The sequence below is a fragment of the Arvicola amphibius genome, chromosome 8 (assembly GCF_903992535.2).
Source record: "Arvicola amphibius chromosome 8, mArvAmp1.2, whole genome shotgun sequence".
Classification (NCBI taxonomy): domain Eukaryota; kingdom Metazoa; phylum Chordata; class Mammalia; order Rodentia; family Cricetidae; genus Arvicola; species Arvicola amphibius.
Window position 1 is genome coordinate 4,098,699 of NC_052054.1, and position 21,968 is coordinate 4,120,666.

The 21,968-nt window shown below is 47.9% G+C and overlaps 1 protein-coding gene across 1 annotated transcript in view; it reads left to right on the forward strand.

The window, feature by feature from the left end:
* The window catches only part of LOC119821358, a 60,861-nt gene that overhangs the window by 32,370 nt on the left and 6,523 nt on the right, over positions 1–21,968 (forward strand). The window contains exons 6-7 of the mRNA XM_038340338.1: positions 19,522–19,605; positions 20,484–20,590. Of these exons, the coding sequence (XP_038196266.1) occupies positions 19,522–19,605; positions 20,484–20,590 (191 nt within the window). The remainder of the gene's footprint in view (positions 1–19,521; positions 19,606–20,483; positions 20,591–21,968) is intronic.

Below are 21,968 nucleotides of genomic sequence, written 5' to 3' on the forward strand. Positions count from 1 at the left end.
TTCTCTCTGAGATAGAGGATGCTGCACAGCCTAAACTGACCTCAAACTTGCAATCCTTCCGTCCCAAGTACTCAAACGCTGGGGCTATAGATGTGTGTGCCACCATGCTCAGCTCGAAGAGTCTTACCAACTTGATGTGTTGTGTTTTGAGCTTCTCTACTGGGAAGCTACTTCTGCCCAAGAGGGAGCCAACATACTTAGACACATTCTTTCCACGGTGTCCAGCCTGCGGGCAGTGCTGAGCCACACTCTTGTGGGAAGACTGCCTCACACACAGGTGCAAGGAGCACCTCATTTTCGGTTTGCTACACAGACCATCCCTGGGGGGGAGGACAGTCCATCAGATGGCTGAACTTGGCTGAGAGTTTAATTTACAGTCAACGGTTTAATTTACTTACCGACTGCATTCACCAGGGAGGACAGAGGGCCCTTCACTGTAGATTCCAGATCTGCCCCACAGTTTTGAAACAAATTAAGCCTTACACACAGTTCAGGAAAGTCGTTTTTCTCGATTGGGGGTAGAAATGGGCAGCTGTCGAAGGCAATCTTCGTCTTTATCATCTTTGTAGAAATGTCAATATGATGGGGTTTGGGTAGGTGTAGAGGAGGTGACTGGGTTTAGGTGAGGTCAAGATGAATGTCCTCATAAAAGGGTCTGGGGGGGCCTGGAGAGATGGCTCAGAGGTTAAGAGCACTGACTGCTCTTCCAGAGGTCCTGAGTTCAATTCCCAGCAACCACATGGTGGCTCACAGCCATCTATAATGAGATCTGGTGCCTTCTTCTGGCATGTAAGCATACATGGAAGGAATGTTGTATACATAATAAATAAATAAATAAATAGATAGATAGATAGGTAGATAGGTAGATAGATAAATAAATAAATAAATAAATAAATAAATAAATGGGTCTGGGGGGGTGCTGTCCCTCCTACATGTGAGCCCTTACTAGGGGAGGTGACTGTCTCCATTCCTAGGACCTGCTGTGCTGGCTCCAAGTATCTCACTTCCTCCTTTTGGATCACGAGAAAATAGATTCTTGTTATTTCAACAATCCAACCTGTGATATTCTGTGATAGCAAACCGAGCTAGCCCGAACTAAGACAATATTCCAATATATGCTGTGTTGTAGATAAACCAACTGGTGCTGGTCAGTTATTATTTTAGCCAGTTGTGGGTTTCTGGGTTAGTCTTCATCTGATGCAAAAAGAAGCTTCATTTTTTGATAAGATATATTTTTTAAATGCTATATAATTAATGGATCAGTTTTTTAGATTTTTAAAAGTAATTTACATGTGTGAGTGTTTCACACTGCATGTATGTCTCTGCACCAGGGGTTTGCCTGCTGCTCACAAAGGCCAGACGATGTGCTGGGTCCCCTGGAGCTGATGTAGGATGTGGTTGTTAGCTGCCATGCGGGTGCTGGGAATCAAACCCCATGTCCACTGGAAGAGCAGCTAGAGGTTTTTTTTTTAATTTAATTTGTTTATTTTGCATCGTGACCAGTTTCCCCTCGCTTCTCTCCTCCTATTCCCGCTCCTGAGCTCCCCTCTGCCCCAGCCCCACCATCCACCCCTTCTCTGTTTCTGTTCAGAAAGGGAAGGCCACCCATGGATATCTACAGAACGTGACTTGTCAAGTTGCAGTAAGACTCAACTCCTTCCCTCCGTATCAAGGCTGAGCAAGGCAACCCAGTATGAGGGATAGGTTCCCAAAAGCCAGCCGAAGTGTTCGGGGCAGCCTCTGCCTCCATTGTTGGGAGTCCCACACGTGGATGATGCTACACAATTGTCACACATATGTAGAGGGTCTAGGTCAGTTTCTTGTAGGCTCCCTGGCTGTCAGCTCAGACTCTGTGAGCTCCTATGAGCCCAGGTTAGTTGATTCTGTGGATTTTCTTATGATGTCCTTGACCCCTCTGGTTCTTCAGTTTGCCATAATGTTTGGCTGTGGGTCTCTGCGTCTGTTTCCATCAGTTACTAGATGAAGACTTTCTGATGACCGTTGGGATAGGCACCAGTCTATGAGTATAGCAGGATGTTATTAGGCATTGTTCCTTGGACTTTCTTTTTCTCTGATGTATGTCTCTGAGTCGTCCAGCCTCTAGGTCCTGGCACTCCAGGAAGTGTCAGGGATGAGCTCCCTCGCATAGTATGGGTCTCAGACTGGAACAGTCACTGGTTGGCCACTCCCTCAATCTCTGTGCCACACTTACCCCCAACACATCCCACAGGCAGGATGGATATGTAGGTAGAAGGTTATGTGGCTGGGTTGGTTTCCCATTCCCTCCCTTGGAAATCTTGCCTTATCACAGGAGACAGCCAGTTCAGGCTATGTATCCCCTATTGCTAGGCGTCTTAGCTGGGTCATCTTGTAGATTTCTGTGAGTTTTTCTTGCATCATGTTTCTACCTGGCCCCCAAATGCCCCCTTTTCCAGTCATCTCTTTTAGTATTCTCTCCACCACCCTCCATCTGATCCCTCACGTTCCCATCCACTGTTCTCTTCTACTTCCCCTTCCCAGGAAGAGCTCAGCACCTCCCCTTGAGCCTTCCTTGTGACCTAGCCCTTCCAAATCTGTGGACTATGCCTGGTTATCCTTTCCATATAATATCCACTTATAAGTAAGTACATACCATGCTCGTCTTTCTGAATCTGGGTTACCTCACTCAGTATGATTTCTTTCTAGTTCCATCCATTTGCCTTCAAATTTCATGATGTCATTGTTTTTAAGACTTGAGTAATATTCCATTGTGTAAATGTACCACACTTTTTTTTATCCGTTCTTCAATTGAGGGACATGTAGGTTGTTTCCAGCTTCTGTCTATTACAAGTAAAGCTGCTGTGTACATAGCTGTGTAAGTGTCCTTGTGGTATGTTTGAGCATCCTTTGGGTATAGCTGGGTCTTGAGGTCGATTTATTTCTGATTTTCTAAGAAGCTACCATATTGATTTCCAGTGTGCTCCCCGGGATAGGTGATAGGTATAAGAGGGACTCTCAGAGTTCTTAATCTCTAAGCCATCTTTTTAATGATTTATTTATCTTTATTTTATGTGCATTGGTGTGTGTTTTGCCTGCCTGCATGTCTGTGTGAAGGTAGCAGATCCCCTAGAACTGGGATGTAGGTGCTGGGAATTGAACCCTGGTCCTCTGGAAGAACAGCCAGTGCTCTTAACCACTAAGCCATTTCTCCAGCCCCCTGGGCCCAGAGAATTTTTTTTTTTTTTGAGACAGGGTTTCTTTGTAGCTTTGGAGCCTGTCCTGGAACCAGCTCTTGTAGACCAGGCTGGCCTCAAACTCACAGAGATCTACCTGCCTCTGCCTCCCGAGTGCTGGGATTAAAGGCGTGCGCCACCACCACCCGGCCCCAGAGAATTTTTTAAATGAGTGTTTTGCCTACATGTATGTAAGAACACCAGTTACATGCAGTGCCTGCTGAAGCCGGAAGAGGGTGTGAGGTCCTCTAGAAATGGATACACAGACATTTCTGAACCTCCAAGTGGGTTCTGGGAACCAAACCCATCCCTGGAGTCGGCTAACTCTTGATCCTCCTGTCTTACTAACATGCAATACCTAAAGGGCGGTGGGAGAAGACTCTGGAGAATAAACCACAAGTAATTAGTGTCCTGGGTAAGTGTTTGACACGTGGAAGCCGGGTCCTCACGGGAGGCGGTGAGACATAGGCCTGGCGGGTGACCAACAACCGCACTCGACACCATCTTGGTTAATCCGAGTCCTCAGTCTGGGCAGGGGTGTGCCTGAAATTTTAGCAGACTCACTCTAGAGGTGAGGAAAGGGTTCACGGAAGAAGATACCAGATAACCACTGGTACAGAGCTGGCCCTGGATCCAAACCCACCCTATCCCTAAAGCCCATAGGCCTGCCTGGCTGTGTGCCATCCCCCTGAGCTGGGGATTACAAGGTTTGCAGGGCAGTGCATGCAGGAAACGTCCCATGAACAACGACTGTGAGTTTATGGATTCCAACAATTTACTGTTTATTTTTAAGGATACATTTTATTATTTTATGTGTATGTTCAGAAGCAGGTGGGTGCGCAGGAGGCTTGGAGAAGATTTCAGATCTGCTGGAGCTGGAGTCACTGTGACTCTGGTTCTCTGTGAGAGCAGCAAGTACTCTTAGCCTCTGAGCCATCTCTCTAGCCTCCAATGTCCAAATCCACAAGTAAATCAGACAGTGGCTTCTAAGCCTGGTGGGCTTTCCTTCCATTGCCTTTGCTCTGTGGCTCCTCGTCTCCCTGCCTGAGGAAAGTCAGGTGAATTTGAAATTAGTTTCAATACAGAGGCTGATGCAGCTCACACCAAACTGTGAGAAAGCCTACGCCTTTAATCTGGCCTGGCCCACAGGGAGGCCCAGCTCCTGTTTGGTCTGAAGGAGCAAGGCACACACACATCTGGACTCCTGGTAGTGACTCAGGATCTGTTGGGGAGGAGGGGACGGTTCACAGCAAGGTGAGAAAAAATAAAACCCGAAATGAGTTAAGACTCTTTCAAACATGAAAAGGGGGAGAGGTGCCACTGAAATTAAATTCAAAATGAATCTAAGGTACTGGCCCTAGCATTGTCAACAAGCAGGGCCATCCAGCATAGACACGGGCAGCTGTGGAGGATGGCCCAGAGAAGGGGAGAGAAGACAGGGCTGCACCAGCCACCAGCCTAACTCCGGTCCACATGCCGTGTGCTTCCATGGCTTCTGTGCGTGCGGGCTCACGGGTTGTCTAACCGCCTGACATGAGATGCAGTGTCCGTTAGAGATGCGATTCAAGTGGATGTGTGTGTGTCATGAAGTTGGTACTGGATGAGGCATAACCACTAAAGCCATGGGTCTTTTGAATTAGGGTTACCGTGGTAGCGCTGATACGATATGTTTAGGTCTGACTGTGTGGACCAGGAGCAACTCCTAGTAGTAGGCTTTGTCTTATATGGGGATGGCCTTGTCTCCTCCCACCCCACAGAGATGAAGGCAAGATGCCAACGGTGCTGTCAAAGAGAGCCCAACAGGAGCCCGCCTTCCTCCTGTGCCTGCCTGCTGTGGGAACTGCCCGCTCCATTGGGAGGGCCCCTCCCGTTGCTCCCTGGATGATCACTGCCACCTCCTTGGTATGGTTTTGCTTTCAAACAGCGTGCACCCAAGGATGGAAGCTACGCTTTGCTCCCTGAGGTGTCTGTCTATCTGATGGCGTAAGAGGAGAAGGCTGGTAATGTTGCAGCTACCTGAGATTGCTGTCAGCATGGTTGATGATCAGGCCAACTCCCTGGGTGTCCTCTTCATTTCCCTGTCCTGGAGCAGGTGACCCTGTTGCGGGAAAACGGCTCAGGGGTTACTGTGTACACACATGGAGCAGTAGCCCCAAACCCGTCAATCCTGTAAGGCACGCCAGATCTATGGCTGAGTGATTCTGCGCCAATGACCTCGGGATACGTTAAAATGGAAGTCTCCAGGCCTTCACCACTTCCTGAATCTGAAACTCTGGGCTTGGGCCGATCCTCCAGGGACTTCCGACGTGGACACCAGTCTGAGAACCAGGTGCTAGACACCAGCTCAGCTCAGGTGTTTATGCATCCGTGCCGAGTTGGCTGCACCGGATCTGTGAGTGACAGGCTGCCTGAGTGTGTGTCATCAGTAGAGAGATCTGGCTTTCCAGTGTTGCTTCTGTGCTTTTCACACTAATCCTATGTGGTGCCTCTCAGGCTTGCCACACTTCCCCAGCCTTGCTGTAGACGCAATGGCAGGACACCTACACCTGAGATACGTGTTCACTAGTGGATTTGCCCTGGCCTGGAACCTAGGGATAATGCGACATACTTGGGAATGATTCATCCATTGTTGCTTTGGGTTCTGAGACAAAGGTCTCACTAAACAGTCTCTCCCAGACTGACCTTGGTGTCTCAGGCTCCTAAGTAGCTGGGACAGTGGATGTGCCCACCACAGCCAACTCTGCTAAGGACTCAGCAAGGCTGGTTGGTAGTTGGGACTTTCAACGCTGGGACTGGAACATAGGTCCCTACCTTTACTAACCAAATGCCCTGGCGCTGAGCAAATACAACAGACATCAGCCCCCAAGTAACCAAATACACCTTCCCCCCAAATTCTCTGGGAGACCAAGTTGCTCTATTGTGCTGACACTAAGTCTGTGGGATTGTATGGAGTGTGTGAGAGCCCGCGACCACAACGTGACATGCCGGAGGCCCTGGTGGTCTAGTGTGGAAAGCTGAGGGGGACCTAGCTCTGTGTGTGTGAGATCGCTCGCTCTCAGTCTACTTGTTGCTGCGTAAGGGAATGTCTGAGGCCCATCTCTCGCTTCTGAAGACTGGGAGGATGAAGGTCAAGGGGCCTGCAGCTGGGGAGGACCTTCTTGGTGCACCGTTCCTTGGAGGAAGGTGAAAGAACAAGAGGTGAGGAGAGGGAAGATGGGGTGGGTGCTTGTGTGCACGGACGAATCTATCAGCGAGAAGAACACCCACCCGTCGCCGGGCAGAGCCACGTCACCGGGCAGAGCCACGTGGCCCAGCTACCTCTGGATAAGTTCCACCTTTCACAGCTGTGGCACGAGGGGTTAATTCCAACAGGTGGATCGGACAGGCTGACAAACCATAAGCACCGCCCTTCTGACACTCAGCCTGCAGGCACATGGCCTGACCAGGGACACGCTAACTGGTCACCAGTGCGCTTCCAAATCAAACAGAGGTCCCAGCCCCAAATCTCAGGTGTTTCTTATCCCTAAATCCTCTGTTACTAAGCCAGGGAGGCCCAGCACCTGAGCATGTGCGCAGCTGGTTCCTAGAGCTGTGGAAGCTCTCAGATGACCGGAGTGTTTATGAAGGCTGTGTTCTGTCATGCCCTTCTGTATCTTCCCAAGCGGGTGTGTAAATGAGATCAGGCACCCAACAGGGCATTCTTCACAGGAGCTGGGCAGAGAAGAGAGGATAATTAGGGGAATAGGAAAACAGGACAAGGAAGGGGGGGGAAAGACACTAAAACAGAAAGTAAAGCATTTGAGAGTCACTCCTTCCAGGGAAGCCCTAGGGGCTTTGGCTTGGTTTTGCTGTGAGTGTGTATGTGCAGGTGTGTGAGGACCAGGAGTCTTGAGCACATGCAGTTGCGCGTGTGTGCGTGCACACACACACATATAAACACACACACACACATATAAACACACACACACTACACACACCACACACACACACACACACACACACACACACACACACACACACACACATATGCATGAACGCGCTCAATGCCAAAAAGAAAACTTTTCCCCCTTGTGACCCTGTTTGCTCAGGACCTTTTCATATAATCCTGGGTAAATGCATCCTTAAAGCAATTACACAAATCATTTGTGAGCAGTAAATCACAAAGACATTTACATTGAGAGTTCTTTGTTCTACATAAACGTCACCATTTATTAAAGAGAAGGCAATTTTGCATGCTAATGAGGTGATGTGCTTATTTGTTTTACGTAAAGAATGAAATCTCTGTTGACTATTTTGATCCTTCAGGATAGAGAGCATATTCAGTGTTTATCAGGGTGGGTTGATATTTAGATTTTATAACTCCCAGTGCTGAAAACCTCACTAAGCATATGTGTATAATAATGATAGCAGAAGTCATCTTCAGTGCTGAGATTGCACTGGGCATATATACGTAATGACAGCAGAACTCTGTGCAGCCACCCCTGAGCATGGATACATCATAACAATAAGAGCAGAAATAGGTTTCCGGCCATCTCAGAAATTTTGGAGGTTCTGTTTTAATTCCAAGTCAATTTTTACTTAATAATATTTTGAAGAAGTCAAATTCCAATCAGCAGCTCAACTCGTAGTATTTAAAATCAAACATCCCAACACAATCCAGTCCAAAGATGTACAAAATGGATAGTTATACGCTAAGAAATGATGATGGGAAAATATCCAGAAACCTTCCATGTTGCAACATTTAGTTACTCTACTTTCTGTGAGGTCATGACCCTCTGTTTAAGCAGCTGTGCTCTGTAAGAGACTGTGTGTTGTTAAGATCAAACGCTTACTTCTAACCTTAACTAAATAACACCCTCCCACCTATCCACACATTTAGCCACCCTCATAACCATCTACCCACTGACTCACCCATATATTCATCTATCTATCTATCTATCTATCTATCATCTATCTATCTATCATCTATCTATCTAGCTATCATCTATTTATCTATTTATCTATCATCTATCTATCTGTTGTCCATCTACTCTTCTAGCCATCTGTACACCTATTCTTCTCTTTTCCATCCACGCATACACTATTTACCTCTCTGTCCATCAACTTGCCAATACACTCATCTATCTATCTATCTATCAACACATCCATTCATTAAAAGTCTTTCAACTGAGGCCAGGGAAATTGCTCACTGGTTTAAAAAATAAATGCTGGTCTTGTATCCCTGGCAGTATCTGATGTGGGATACTCCTCTGTATGCTGTGAATATGTTTTATTACCATTAGTTAATAAAGAAGGTGACTTGTCCAATAGCCAGGTAGAACAGAGCCAGGCTAGAAATCAAAGCAGAGAGACATGGAGAAAGAAGGCAGAGTAGGGAGATGCCAGCAACTGCCTGAGGAGCAAAATGTGAAGTTGTAAGAGCTAGTTAATAATAAGCCTGAGCTAATAGGCCAAACAGTGTGCAATTAATATTAAGCCTCTGAGTGTTTATTTGGTAAGTGGCAGGCAGGAGAGAAACCCCCAGTTAAAATGATCAGAGATCAAACACTAGAACTCACTCATATCAAAAGCAATATTCGATGACACACATCTGTAATCAGAATTTAATTCTGTAAAGACAGAATTGCATGCACACACACACACACACACACACACACTTAATGCATAAATACACAATAAAAAATTTAAAAACAGTATTTTTAAGTCTCTCATTTAAAACAGATGTGGTACTGTATGCTTGTAATCCAAGCACTGGGGAAGTAGAGGCAAGAGGGCAAAAGGACTAGGATTCAAGGTCATCTTTAGCTACGTGAATTTGAGGTCAGTGTGGACAATCTAAATCCCTGTCTCAAAAGCCAAAAACTAACCAACCCCAAACAAATTTCTCATTTGATTTGGCTTTAGAATAGACTGTGAGAAGCAGGCAGATGAACCAGCTTGGTCAGGACTAATGTTTTAATCGTTTTAAAGCATCTGTGTGCCAGGTGGTGGTGGCGCATGCCTTTAATCCCAGCACCCAGGAGGCAGAGGCAGGCGGATCTCTGAGTTCTGGGCCAGCCTGGTCTACAAAGTGAGTTCCGGGACAGTCTGAGCTATACTGTGAAATTCTGACTTGAAAAACCAAACCCTTGTGTTCAAATGTGGTGACTTTAGAAGGGACTGAAGGAGCTAAAGGAGTCAGAGTATCTGCTAATGGGAAAATTTCACAGAAATGTCTCTCTTTTGTTTTCTTCCAAGTTACTGTTAGCAGAAACTTGGAATTCTGTTCTCTTTTCCCTTTCCCATAAGCCTGCTTCTGGGGTGAGCACTGAGTACAAGCGCCTTCAGAACTGTGGAGAAAGCGGCCAGAAGGACAGCCGAGCAAAGGCATTCCTGAGAGAGGGGACATCTGACTGTCCCCTTGGGACTCCAGTGACCGGACTTTAAGGGACTTGTTGACCCATCCTTGCCATCCCACCATACCCTTCATTTGGTGGCCTGAGACTAGGGAAGAGCATGCAGTGGCTGCTCCTCTTAGGTCTCTGCCCTGCATGTTCACAAACACGCACATGCACCCCCAAGCACACATACACTAACAAGTAAATAAAACATGCCTACACATACTCAACACCACACATGAAGTTCCCCAATACAAAAGAGTTAAGAATCTGTCCCAAAGGTAGAGTTCTTGTCTAGCATGGTTGAGGCCCTGGGGTCAATCCCTAGTAACAAAAGAGGCATTAATAGTTTAATATGTATTTTAACTCAAAAATAATTCTATTATACTTTGAATTATTGCTAATCATTTTACATTAGGCACTAAATGTGTTGTCCAGCTTTCTGGCCTTGTGACAAAATGCATGTGATAATTAAGTTCTAAGGAAGAAAGTTGAATCTGACTCTTGGTTGCAGAGGTTTAGTTCCTTACACCCTGATGTTACGGCATCTGGTGCTGAGAGATGTACTGCAGGGAACTGGGTTTATCACACTCCATCAGCTCAAACCCTTTGTAAGGAACTGTGGCGTGAGAGGAACCAAGAGAGTCTAAGCATGTCTAGTATCATGGTGGAAAGTGAGGCCCCTTCATCATGCCATTCCAATGCCAGCACTGCATCCTCATGTGGGAGGTCATGTATGCTGTGAATATGTTTTATTGCCATTGGTTAATAAAGAAGCTGATTTTGGCCAATGGCTTAGCAGAGTAAAGCCAGACTGAAAGAGCTACATAGAGAGAGTAGGTGGAGTCAGGGAGAAGCCATGTAGCCACCAGCAGGAGACAGACGCCTCCTCCGGAGTGCACTGGAACCTTACTGGTAAGCCACAGATTAATAGAAATGGGTTAATTTAAGATATAAGAGTTAGCCAGAAATATGCTTAAGCTCTTGGCCAAGCAATATTGCAATTAATACAGATTTCTGTGTGATTATTTGGGTTCTGGGCAGCAGGGAGCAAACAGGTGGCCTCCATCAACAGCATCCCTCCCTGCTGGCTATCCCTTTGAGGGTCTCACCTCCCAGTCTGCAAGCCTTGTGATCCACTCCCATTGGCTGTCTGCTCCTCGTGCTCTCTGGCCAGTCACCTTACCCCTTGCTGTTCCTCACACATCCTGACACGCTCACGCCCTGGTCCTTGGCACATGAAGGTCCTTTGCCTGGAAATCCTACCTTTCCCTGCCGGCAATTCCTTCCCTTCAGGCCTTTGCCATGAGGCCAGAGACATTTGCTTTAGGGGGATGGGAGTCCATCTTGGGAACTTGCCACTCTGGGGGACTGAGTCCCCTTGTTGCTTTAGTTTTTTTCAGCATGTATCACTATCTAATATCATTTATATTTTACTGTATTTTCATCATTTTTCTTTTTATTGCTGTATTGCCAGTGTGTAGAAAAGTGGCTGGCCTCCAGCATTTGATACATTGCCAGGAAGATTGGTAAGAGTGTATGAAACTTTCCTTGATGATGCTTTTCATTTCATATATACACACCATGTCAGCATGTGTGCGTAAGATAAATTAACACCGTTTAAAGACACAGACAAGCTCAGCATTCGGGCAAGGCCTTCTGCCACCTGCTGCCCCAGGTGAGGCAGTTGTCCCCTGCCCTCTGCTCCCTGCCTGCCGTTGCCTCCAGATGTCCTCCAGTCACATCCACGCCTTGTCACTCCTGCAAACCTCCCATTGGCTCTAGCCCAAGGACACTCTGTCTCCCATTAAGGCTTTTTTGGTCCCTTTGCTGGTGTGTTCCCCTTGGTTTCAGGTGGGTCTTCTGCTGCATTGCCCTGGAGTAGCCAGAGCAGGGTCCAAACACACTTCTTGGTTGGGGCTCATGCCTGAACTTCTGCTGTAGAACACCCATGCTCCCGACGCCTGACCCTGGTTCTCCTGAATTCAGGCTGTTTTTTCTGCTTCTTTTCTGTCCCTTGTTGCCTGTGCAGGGTCTTCCTTTCTACCCACATGGCTTTTCATTGTCAACCCATATTACCCGATTTAGACTTAAAAACTGGGACACCACTAAATGCATTGCAGGGATGACTATTGAGAATTGGGGTGACCAAGGCCACCGACACTGGTTTATTGGCTGTTCCTTTCCCTGGCCTTGGTAAGCTTCTTCCACCCAGTCACATTTGCCCACGGTGAGCTCAGAAGGGACTAAGGACACGCTGGCTTAAGTCATTGTCAAATGGACAGTGTCCCTCTCACAGACGCACTGCTGATGCCGATGTACTCGCAGATGCTCAAAGTGGCCTCCATTGCTTTAGCTCTTCTTGTTCTTTATTGGGGACGTGTCTTCCTTTGCTGTGATGGCAGTGACTTAACCCTGGCCTCTGCCAAGCACAGGCCATAGGTCGGTAACACATTAACCCACAGTGTCTACGGCTGTGAAGCAGAGAGGAAAGGGGAGTCCAGGAAGGAAAGCCAGCTGCTTCATCCGCCAACCCTTGCTCTTCCACTTATTTCCCGTAGACCTTGGGCAAACCTCGATGTCTCCATATTTCACTTTCCTTTTTTTAAGATTTATTTATTTATTATGTACACAACATTCTGCCTCGATGTATGCACGCACACCAGAGGAGGGCGCCAGATCTCAGTACGGATGGTTGTGAACCACCACGTGGTTGCTGGGAACTGAACTCAGGACCTCAGGAAGTGCAGCCAGTGCTCTTAACCTCTGAGCCATCTCTCCAGCCCCATATTTCACTTTTCTTATTTCTAACTTGGGAGCTACTGGCCCTTGGAGGGTCTCAGCTTTGTAGATGCGAGTTTCTGTCCCACTGGGTCCCGCAGCTGTTCATTCCCAAACAAACACACAGAGGCTTATGTTAATTATAAACTATTTGACCTATTAGCTCAGGCTTGTTACTAACTCTTACAACTTCTATTAACCCATAATTATTGTCCATGTTTAGCCACGTGGCTTGATACCGCTTCTCAGTGAGACATGCTCATCTTGCTTCCTCTGTGTCTGGCTGGCGACTGTGTCTCTGCCTTTCCTCTTCCCAGAATCTTCCTAGTCTGGTCGCCCCACCTATACCTCCTGCCTGGCTACAGGCCAATCAGCATTTTATTAAACAAATGTGAGTGACAAATCTTTACAGGGTACAAGAACACTATCCCATAGCACAGCTTTTGAAGTGCTCACAGAGGGCTTCCTTTAGTCATTCCTAATGTGACTTAGAGGAAGCCAGGCTACATTTAAAACTGGTCTTGGTTGAAATTGAGAATCAAAAATAACCTAAAACAATGGCAAGAAAGCATTTTCAGGATCCCCCCCCCCCCACCGCCATTGTCATTAGTTGGAATAAACCTGGTTTTCAGATATGTCATCACTGCTTCTGTCCTTGTGGCATGTGTTTAAAGGAGGGTTCCCTGTGGCATTGGTCAACGCATGGTTTTCTTCTTTAGTATGTGAGTAGGGTGGTCTTCCCGAGAAAAGCAAAAAGGCCCTGGTTTGACATTTCAGCTTCCCACCCTGGCTCAGGGCACTCGGGCAGTTTCAGTGGGATGACTTAGGGTCCCATGGCTGGTCAGATGCACTGGCTCAGGGCACTCGGGCAGTGTCAGTGGGATGACTTAGGGTCCCATGGATGCGGCTGAGCACACACCCCGAATGTGTGAGGCCCTGGGTTCAAACCCCAGCACCGTTTAAAGAAAAAGTACCATTCATGCTTCTGAATATTTTCTCCCTAAATTCATAGACCCAAAAGGCAGCTGGTAACCACCTTGGCTCTCAAGCCTGTCCAGCAGTGTCATGAGCAAACAGTCCCTGGATCTGGAAGCATATCTCTTCCCAAATCCTACAACCCACAGAACCCACTGGGACTGTAAAGATTTGTCCCAGTAAGTTCTGTGCCAAGGGACAGGAAACATCAGCCTTGTGGAGACGCAGGGCAGTTGTGGCTTTAAGATCTGCTCACAGTGACTCACAGTGACTCCAGCTTGTAGCCAGCTGTCTGCCCTCCCTCCCTCCCTCCCTCCTTCCCTTCCAGCTGCAGTGGGGTTTAACAGGCAATCACCTAATTGTAGCAGACAAAATGCCCAGACTCAGACCCTGTAGGTCTATCTTATTGTGCACGTCTATGCTGGTCCCTGTTGGGTCCCAGGATGAGGAGATGCCCCCTAGCTCTCCATAGTACAAATGGCACTAATGACCCCCAAAGACAGAGCCAAATGGGGCTGTGGATTTTAGGCACCGTCCGTGTTCTGTTTACAGCCAGGATCGTGCTTCATCTGGTCTCAGGGAACTATGTTTTTGTTATGCTTGTATTCAGTGACGACAAGATCCATAAAACCGGGAAGAGCAGGGGCTGGGGAGATGACTCAGTGGTTAAGAGCACTGGCTGCTCTTCCAGAAGTCCTGAGTTCAACTGGTGGCTGACAGTGGTCTATAGTGGCATCTGATGCCCTCTTCTGGTGTGGAGGTGTACATGCAGATAGAGCACTCATACACATGAAACAAATAAATCTAAAAAAAGAAACAGAAGCAACAATAACAACAACAACAAAAGCAGGACGTGCGCCAAATAAATTCCTTCTTGTTTGGTTTTCTTTCCTTTTAGAGTCTCTGCTTTCCCATACAGAAATAGAGACTTAATTTCACAAAAATGTGTGACTTTCCAGCCACTCCCTAGGTGCTTCAAGTTAAGGTAAAACATACAAACGGAAAATTCTCAGAGTTCCAATGGCCATTCGTCACCAGATGATGAAAGACAGAAACCTTGGAGTGCAGGCGCCTCAGCAGAAGTGGGTGGGCCTCACTGCTCCTGTCAGGTGATGATGGAATTTGAAATTCTGCGTAGGCCGTGCAGGTGCCCATACCATGCCCACAGTTCGAGTGTCAAATGGACGTGTCTTCAGTTATTGCTAGAAAGTGGCTCATCCCTAAGGGAAACTGGCCTTGTAGTCCCTGCAGTTAGAAACCATGGGCCTTAAGAATTCAGATGACCAGGGTTGGAGAGATGGTTCAATGGTTAAGAGTACTGACTGTTCTTCCAGAGGACCCGAGTTCAATTCTCAGCACCCACATGGCAGCTCACAACTGTCTGTAGCTCCCAGATCAGACACCCTCCCACAGACATGCATGTAGGCAAAACACCAATGCACATAAAATAAAAATAAATTAATTAAAATAAAAAATTCAGATGACTCACAGGCATGGTGGCACATGCCTTTAATCCCAGCACTCAAGAGGCAGAGATAGGCGGATCTCTGAGTTCAAGACCAGCCTGGTCTACAGAGCAGGGTGTGAGGGGGTGGGGGTGGGGTGGGATTCAGATGATCGGGAGTGTGTTTGTTCTGACTATGTGAGGTGTCAGGATAAGAATCAGAACCTTGGTGGAGTAGTCAACAGACTGGTTTATTCATTAAAATAAAAGGTCACGTGTTTGACTAAATGACGCTCAGAGCCCCAGAACCCACACAGAAGTGTGTACGTGTGCACGCGTAACGAAAGTGATTATAAAATAAGAGGCCATCAGGCAACTGAGCGGGGGAGAACAGTTAGAGGAGGGGGAGAGCAGGGTGGAAATAATACAAACACACTGCATTCGTGTGAAATTTGCAAAGAAATTAAAAATTAATAAAAAAGTAAGCATGTTTGTTTCTTGACCTACCTAATAAAACCAATGTGAATACTTTACAGTTGCGGCAAATAAATCTGTTTCCACTCCCCCACCCCCTTTTGCTTCAAGACATTGGAACAAATGAGTAAGACATAGCAGTCAGGAATTCAGACAGGTTTCCTATCAGCAGCCTGCTGGGTATTCCATAATTACCAGTTTCTCTTTACTGAAAAAAAAAAAAAAAGAAACAGCAAAGTGTTTTACGTTTTTATGTGACTGGCAAAAAAATCCTGATGTCTTGGGAAACAGGCACATTTGATTTTTAACAGCCCCCCCGCCCCCTCCCCCATCTCTCTCACTATGTAGTCCAGGCTGGCTCGGAACCCGCGGTCTTCTTTTTGGCCTCCCAAGTGCTGGGCTTCCTGACATGTATCATGGTCCTCAGCTCCTTTCTCTTTGGTGAGGAATGCAAGCAAGACCTTTGTACCCATGCTCGCTCTGCATGACATCCTGAACCCGTGAAGCATCCAAGGCGCGCTCTGGCGGCTGCTCTGCTTCCAGGGGTCTTTGGCTCAGAGGGCTTGCACACACAGGGTTTCTACTGGGAGGCACACATAGGGCCTGATGTGCTGGGGTGTGTGTGTGGGGGAGGTGGCAGAGCCTTCACCTCATTCCAGCTGCGGCACAAGGTGTGTGGTGTGTGCATGGCACCTCTCCAGGTCCCTTGGCCTGGCCCTTTGCCTTGAGCAGCTCCCAGAGGTGTTAGGGACATCACTAGGACACGCCCTGCCTTCCACACCTGTACCCACTTCCCTGCTGTAGTTTTATGGGCCCAGGAGGAGGCAGGTTTGACACAGGGCCACAGTCTCTGCCGACAGCTGCAGACTAGTCAGCTCCCCAGACAGTAAAATGTAAAGAGGGGGGAGGGGCGACCTTTGAAGTTTGCAAAAAAGCATGACTTTGACACTTCCTTTCCCTCTTCACTGGGTGTCCCAGGTATTATGCTGAGAGCAACTGCCAGCTAACTTTACAAGGAAGGATGCATTTCCGTCCCCAGAGTCTGTGTCCTTAGTGTTTAATATGGCTCTGAATGGCTGTGCACGTCACAGGAGGCCCAGGCTGAGCATATGGGAAGAGTTGGCTGGAGGTTCTAGAGCAGGGGCCCAGGGGCATCCATGCACTATGAATTTACATACATGTGTACAGAGAACACTCTGGGTTCAAAGTTTAAACTCGGAAGACATCTCTAGACTTTTTTCCTGATGGAGGAGAGTTATCTGTCTATGTTACTTTCATTGGTTAATTAATAAAGAAAACTGCCTTGGCCCTTTAAGAGACAGAAAATTAGGTAGGTGGAGTAGACAGAACAGAATTCTGGGAGAGTTGGGGAGACGCTTCAGGCAGTCGCCATGATTCTCCTCTCTGAGATGGACGCAGGTTAAGATCTCTCCTGGTAAGCCACTCCTTGTGGTGCTACACAGATTACTAAATATGGGTTAAAGAAAGATGTGAGAATTAGCCAATAAGAGGCTAAAACTATGGGCCAGGCAGTGTTTTAAAAGAATACAGTTTCCATGTAATTATTTCGGGTGTAAAGCTAGCCGGCCCCGCCGCTTCCTTCTACATTTTCCTGTGTGTTTCTCTGTGTGTTTGGCCTCTTCCCTAACTCAGAGCGATGACGTAATGAAGTGAATGGACACTATGTTGCTGGGTTTCTTCTCTTAATGTCACAGCTGAGTTTCAGTCTCTGGTGGATGCCTTTTCTTACCCTCTGTTAGCAGTGTTTTCCTGTTTATAGAAGAATTCCAGTTTAGTTTTCTGTCAGTTTTACTATAAGATGTCCCAGAAGAGAGAGAGAGGGAGATAGAGACAGAAAGACAGACAGACAGATAGATGAGAGAGAGATGATAGATAGATAGATAGATAGATAGATAGATAGATAGATAGACAGACAGACAGGTAGATGGAGGGAAGGAGGGAGAGAGAGAAGGATAGGGAGAGAGAGCGTGCCTGACCAAACAACAAACTTACTTCTGGGGAAACAGCCAACGTCAAGGGCCTGTAGGTTAAGTCCGTGTACCTGGCAGGTTATGTGGCATTAGGAGACTGCTGAGCCCCTCATTGTCTGTCTCACCCTGTGCCAAACAAGATCAGGGGATGGGATGCTGTGAGCATTACATATGGAAGCATAAAGGGAATGATCTGCAAGCCCAAAGCCTGGGGCGCCCCCTCTATTAGCCTCTCCCTCCCCAGTCTGCCTCCACACCCCTTTGGTGACCCACAGTGTAGGTCACCTCCCTGTCACTGGGGCGCAATACCCTGGCTAGAGCAACTGAAGAGAGGACTGACTTTGGCTCGTGGCGTGAGGATTTAGTTCCTAATGGCGGGAAGGCATGAGAACAGGAGCTGTTAGGATTGGCTGTGTCCTGGGGACCTTGCTCACCTCTGGGCAGCCGTCTAGTGTGCTCAGGACTTTTGCTTGTTTTGTTTCTGTTTATCTTAACCGTTGGGGTGTATGCTCACTCTGCTCAAGCACAGTTAGTGGGGAAGGATGTGGCTGTTGTGTCTTTGTTAGCACTTGGGCGTATCACACAGGTGCATTCTGGGAGCTCTAGCGTCTTCTGTTTTGCCTGTGTGTGTCTCTGTGTGTGTATCACACAGTCTTCTGTAGCGTAAGCCGTTCTGTCGGGAAGGGTCATGCCTGTCATTTTTACTCTCTTCCAACCTCCCTTTCTGACTTTTATTTTTCCATACAGATGTTAGAGTACATTGGTCGACGTTTATAAAGATTTGGCAGAATCTTTTAACAACTATTTGTGTATTTATTGTATTGTGTATATGTGTGTAAATATGTGTACACGTGCGTATGTGCCCCAGAATGCATGTGGAGCTAACAGGACAACTGTCAGGTGTTGCCCCGATTTGAGACTGGTTCTCCCTTGTCTTTCTTTCTGCTGCTGGGCTGTGTATTCCAAGCTCCCGGGCTCACACCTCTGTCTTCCTGTCTCCACCTCCTCTTTTCCTGAGGAGTGCTGGAGCTACACGTGTGACGCACTGACATGGGCACCGCTGACATGTATACCTCTGACACGTGACCCGCTGACATGAAGGAGATGTAAGAACAGGCCTCCTTGTGTTGGTTTTGGTCTAAGTGTGGTGTTGCCTGTGGACTTCCTGGGACGACCTTTGTGAAGTTGAGAAGGTTCCCTTCTATTCTCATGAGTGGGTGTAGAATTTTCCGAATGATTTTTGGGTATCAGTTCACGTTCATGTCTATTGAGACAGTGGAGTTCCCTGACTGACACTTGGATATTGGGCCACCTTTGCCTTCCTGGGAAAACTGCTCAGTTGCTTTCATACATTGCTGGCTCGGATTTGTTGGTGTGTGTGTGTGTGTGTGTGTGTGTGTGTGTGTGTGTTCACACCTTTGAGTATAGTAGAGAAGCTATTTCCTTGAAGTCTGACGTGGCCTATCATGACGCTGAGTTCCTGTGATGACAGCTGCCGAGACCCTTAGTCTGGGACACACGTCAGATACACACAGGGTTCCTGACACCTCATTTGCAGTGGTGGAGATGGGGCTCAAGGATGTGGGGAGGAGTCTCTCATCTTCTGCAGTGTGTAACATCTTGTGTCAAAATTTTCCTTAAGGACTGGGCACAATTGTTCCATGAAACCACCTGGTTGGAGGCTTCCACTTGTCAGTCTCTTTAATTATGATCACCAAGCCTGTGTTTCTCATCTTGGGTGAATTTTGAAAGTTGCGGATCTTGAGGAATTGTCCACTTCCCCCACGTCGCCACAGTCGTTCAAGTTGGGCTCTGCTCCTGTTGCTTTAGGTTTTTCTGTGCTTTTCATTCCCAGCCCCAGCCCTAGTGTGCTAGCGGCGTTCACGTGTGTCTTGGTGTGGTCCACGGAGCCTAAGATGCTCTTCCTGCCCCATCCCTCTTCCCTCACTCACTACATCCTGCTTTCCTTCGGATGTTCCTGGTGGTTGTACCTCAGCCTGTGCAACGGGTTCCGGCCATCTCACTTACCGACTTCCACGGAGTGAGGTGACAGACACCATGTTCACAGCGGGAACAGCTAGCACAAAGGCTCCTGGCCACGTGAGGCTGGCATGCCCAGAGAGCGGGCCCTAGCCTGGAGTCCCGCACTGAGGACAGGGCTGTCATGAGGTGACAGAGGCGGAGGGGCCAGGGCATGGCTTCAAGGTTTGACGAAAAGGACCCATTGGAGGACATTCGCAAGAAGACCTCTTTTGTTTTCTTCCAAGAGCCTTCTCTCTCGACTTACAGAATGGAGAAAACGGTGCCAACAGCGTGCAGTGGCCCCGAGACTGCCCCACGAACAGGGGGAGGTGAGTGTGTGGAAATCAGCCTCACCTTCAGTGACCTCTGTACTGTTGACCCTTCCGAACAACTTTAGCCCTGGCCCAGGGTCTAGGTCTCAATGAGGAATCACAGTGGGTAGATAAATGGTTTCCTATCTCAGGTCTGGGGGTTGGCATATTCCCTCCAGCTTGGGCGGTCCCCCTTCCCATCCTTCCTTCCTCCTTAGCTTCACGCTTTACCATTTCTAGGTCTCTTTTCTTCTTTTTGGATCACCTTCCTCCCATCTAGCAGTCTATGCTTTGGGATGGAATTGGATATGGTTTTTGTTACTGTTCATAGTTTCTTAAGCAATTTCTGGCATGGAGTGTAGCCCACTGTTTGCATATGGGTTGAGCATGCTTGAAGTCCTGGGTTTGACTCCAAGCACTGAAGGGGCAACAAAAACTAGATAAATATACATATTTCCCCACACTTTTTAAAGAGTGGTACAATTCATAACAGTATTTTTGGGTTTTTAAAATACTACATAGCACACTGGATGCTCCTTTTAGCTGTTATTAAAATGACGTGTCTGTTCTGTAAGTGTCAGGCTGGTGCAGGGCTCTTGGTGTTGTCCTTTGAGAGGAAGGCTGAACAGCCTAAGTAGTGACATCACACCTACAGGAATGTGGCCCAGGAAGGCCAGGGTGGGATGTCCACCCGTCACAGGCACGAGAGAGTAGGTGTTACCACTTAACCGTTATGGAACACAGGACAGTGCTCAGCTCCTGCCCATGGCATCCTTGCCCGTCTGTACCAGAGTGGTACAAAGGGGTTTGTATCTCCATGCTTGAGAAATTCAAACGCTAGCTAGCTACAAGGGGCGTAGCTAAGAGATGTGTTCACGGCAAAATGCATCTTACAGAGCAAGAGTGTGTCTAAGACAAGGACGGATTCCCAGAGCAAGAGATATCTCAGTCGGTTGGATCAGATGCATTCCGCCTCCCTGGCTAACATGGAATTCTCCAGAAGGTAAGCCCCGCCCCCTGCAGGCACAGTCTTGGGGGCTCACTCTGAGTCCAAACTCAAAATCACTCTGCCTTGTCTTCCCAAAGGCTGGGTTTACGGTGTGAGCTGCCATACTCATGGGTTTATTTTCCTCTTCCCTTCCCTCTCCTCTCCCTCCCTCCCTCCCTCCCTCCCTCCCTCCCTCCGTCCCTCCCTCCCTTCTTTTCTTACCCTCCCCACAGCCTGGCTAAGCTAGGCCCACTGAGCTAGGGCCAGCCCTGGGTGTCTGCTTCTACATCTGATGCCCCTCGTCACCATCACCTTATTTCTCTTCATGCAGACACGGAGGAATTGTCGCTACCAAACCGCCTACAGGCTGCCTCCTAGACAAGGGAGAGCATAGAACCTAGTCATGAGGGGAGAACCCGGTGTAGTATCAGATGGGGATGACGGCTCTGCCGCCCTGTGAGGCCACGAAGGAGCTCCCTCACAGGACTGAGGCCACTGAAGCTCCTTGGTGTGAGCTTGAGTCTCGTTCCCACTCCAGCAATGAGTAGGATGTTAGCAGATTTCCCTGGGCGCCACCATGGCCTCAGCGTGTGCCATTCCCTAGTGACCACGCTGCTTAGTGGGGTGGGGATGTGTGAGATCAAAATGGACATAGTTTGTAAGCTGACAGACAAGGCAGGTGTAAGTGTGTGTGTGTGTGTGTGTGTACATGTGTGTATGTATGTGTGTGTATGTATATGTATGTATGTGTGTATGTGTGTACGTGTGTGTGTGTATGTATGTGTGTATGTGTGTGTATGTATGTGTGTGCATGTGTAATGTATGTATGTATGTATACCATTGTAATGATGGCAAAGACAGTCTCTGCATGGGTTGTATGTACTTTTCTGCAACAGCATGGAGATGTGGGCATTGCCCTCACTTCTCCTCACCCCCAAAACTGATGAAGGACACAGTGACCCCCAGTGTATGGGTCTAGGACCTGGCCTGAGGTTGCCACCTAGGAGTTGAACTTGGGCCATCTGACTCCGGCCTGCTCTGTGAGCTCAAGGTGGATAGAACAAGCAGGCAGAGGGTTCTAGGCTGTGCTGGTGTCCTAACAGATAGGGAGTTGGGTCCTAGAGAGCCGAGAAACCAGCCAGGCTCTCCACTCAGAGTCCACCCATGAGCGGCCTTCCAGAAACTGGGATGGAGGGAGACAGTGGTCGTTTTCAAGGTATTCAAAAGATGCATCCAGTCTGTCAAAACATCCCAAAGCCACAACACAGGAGGAGGTTCTACAGGAGACCAAGTTCTTTCCCGGCAGAGGCTTGTGTGGGTGGAGGCATCCCCCTGCCCCACCTCTGGGAACTTTATTCTCCCACAACTAGGGTGTTTCCCACGAAACATTTAA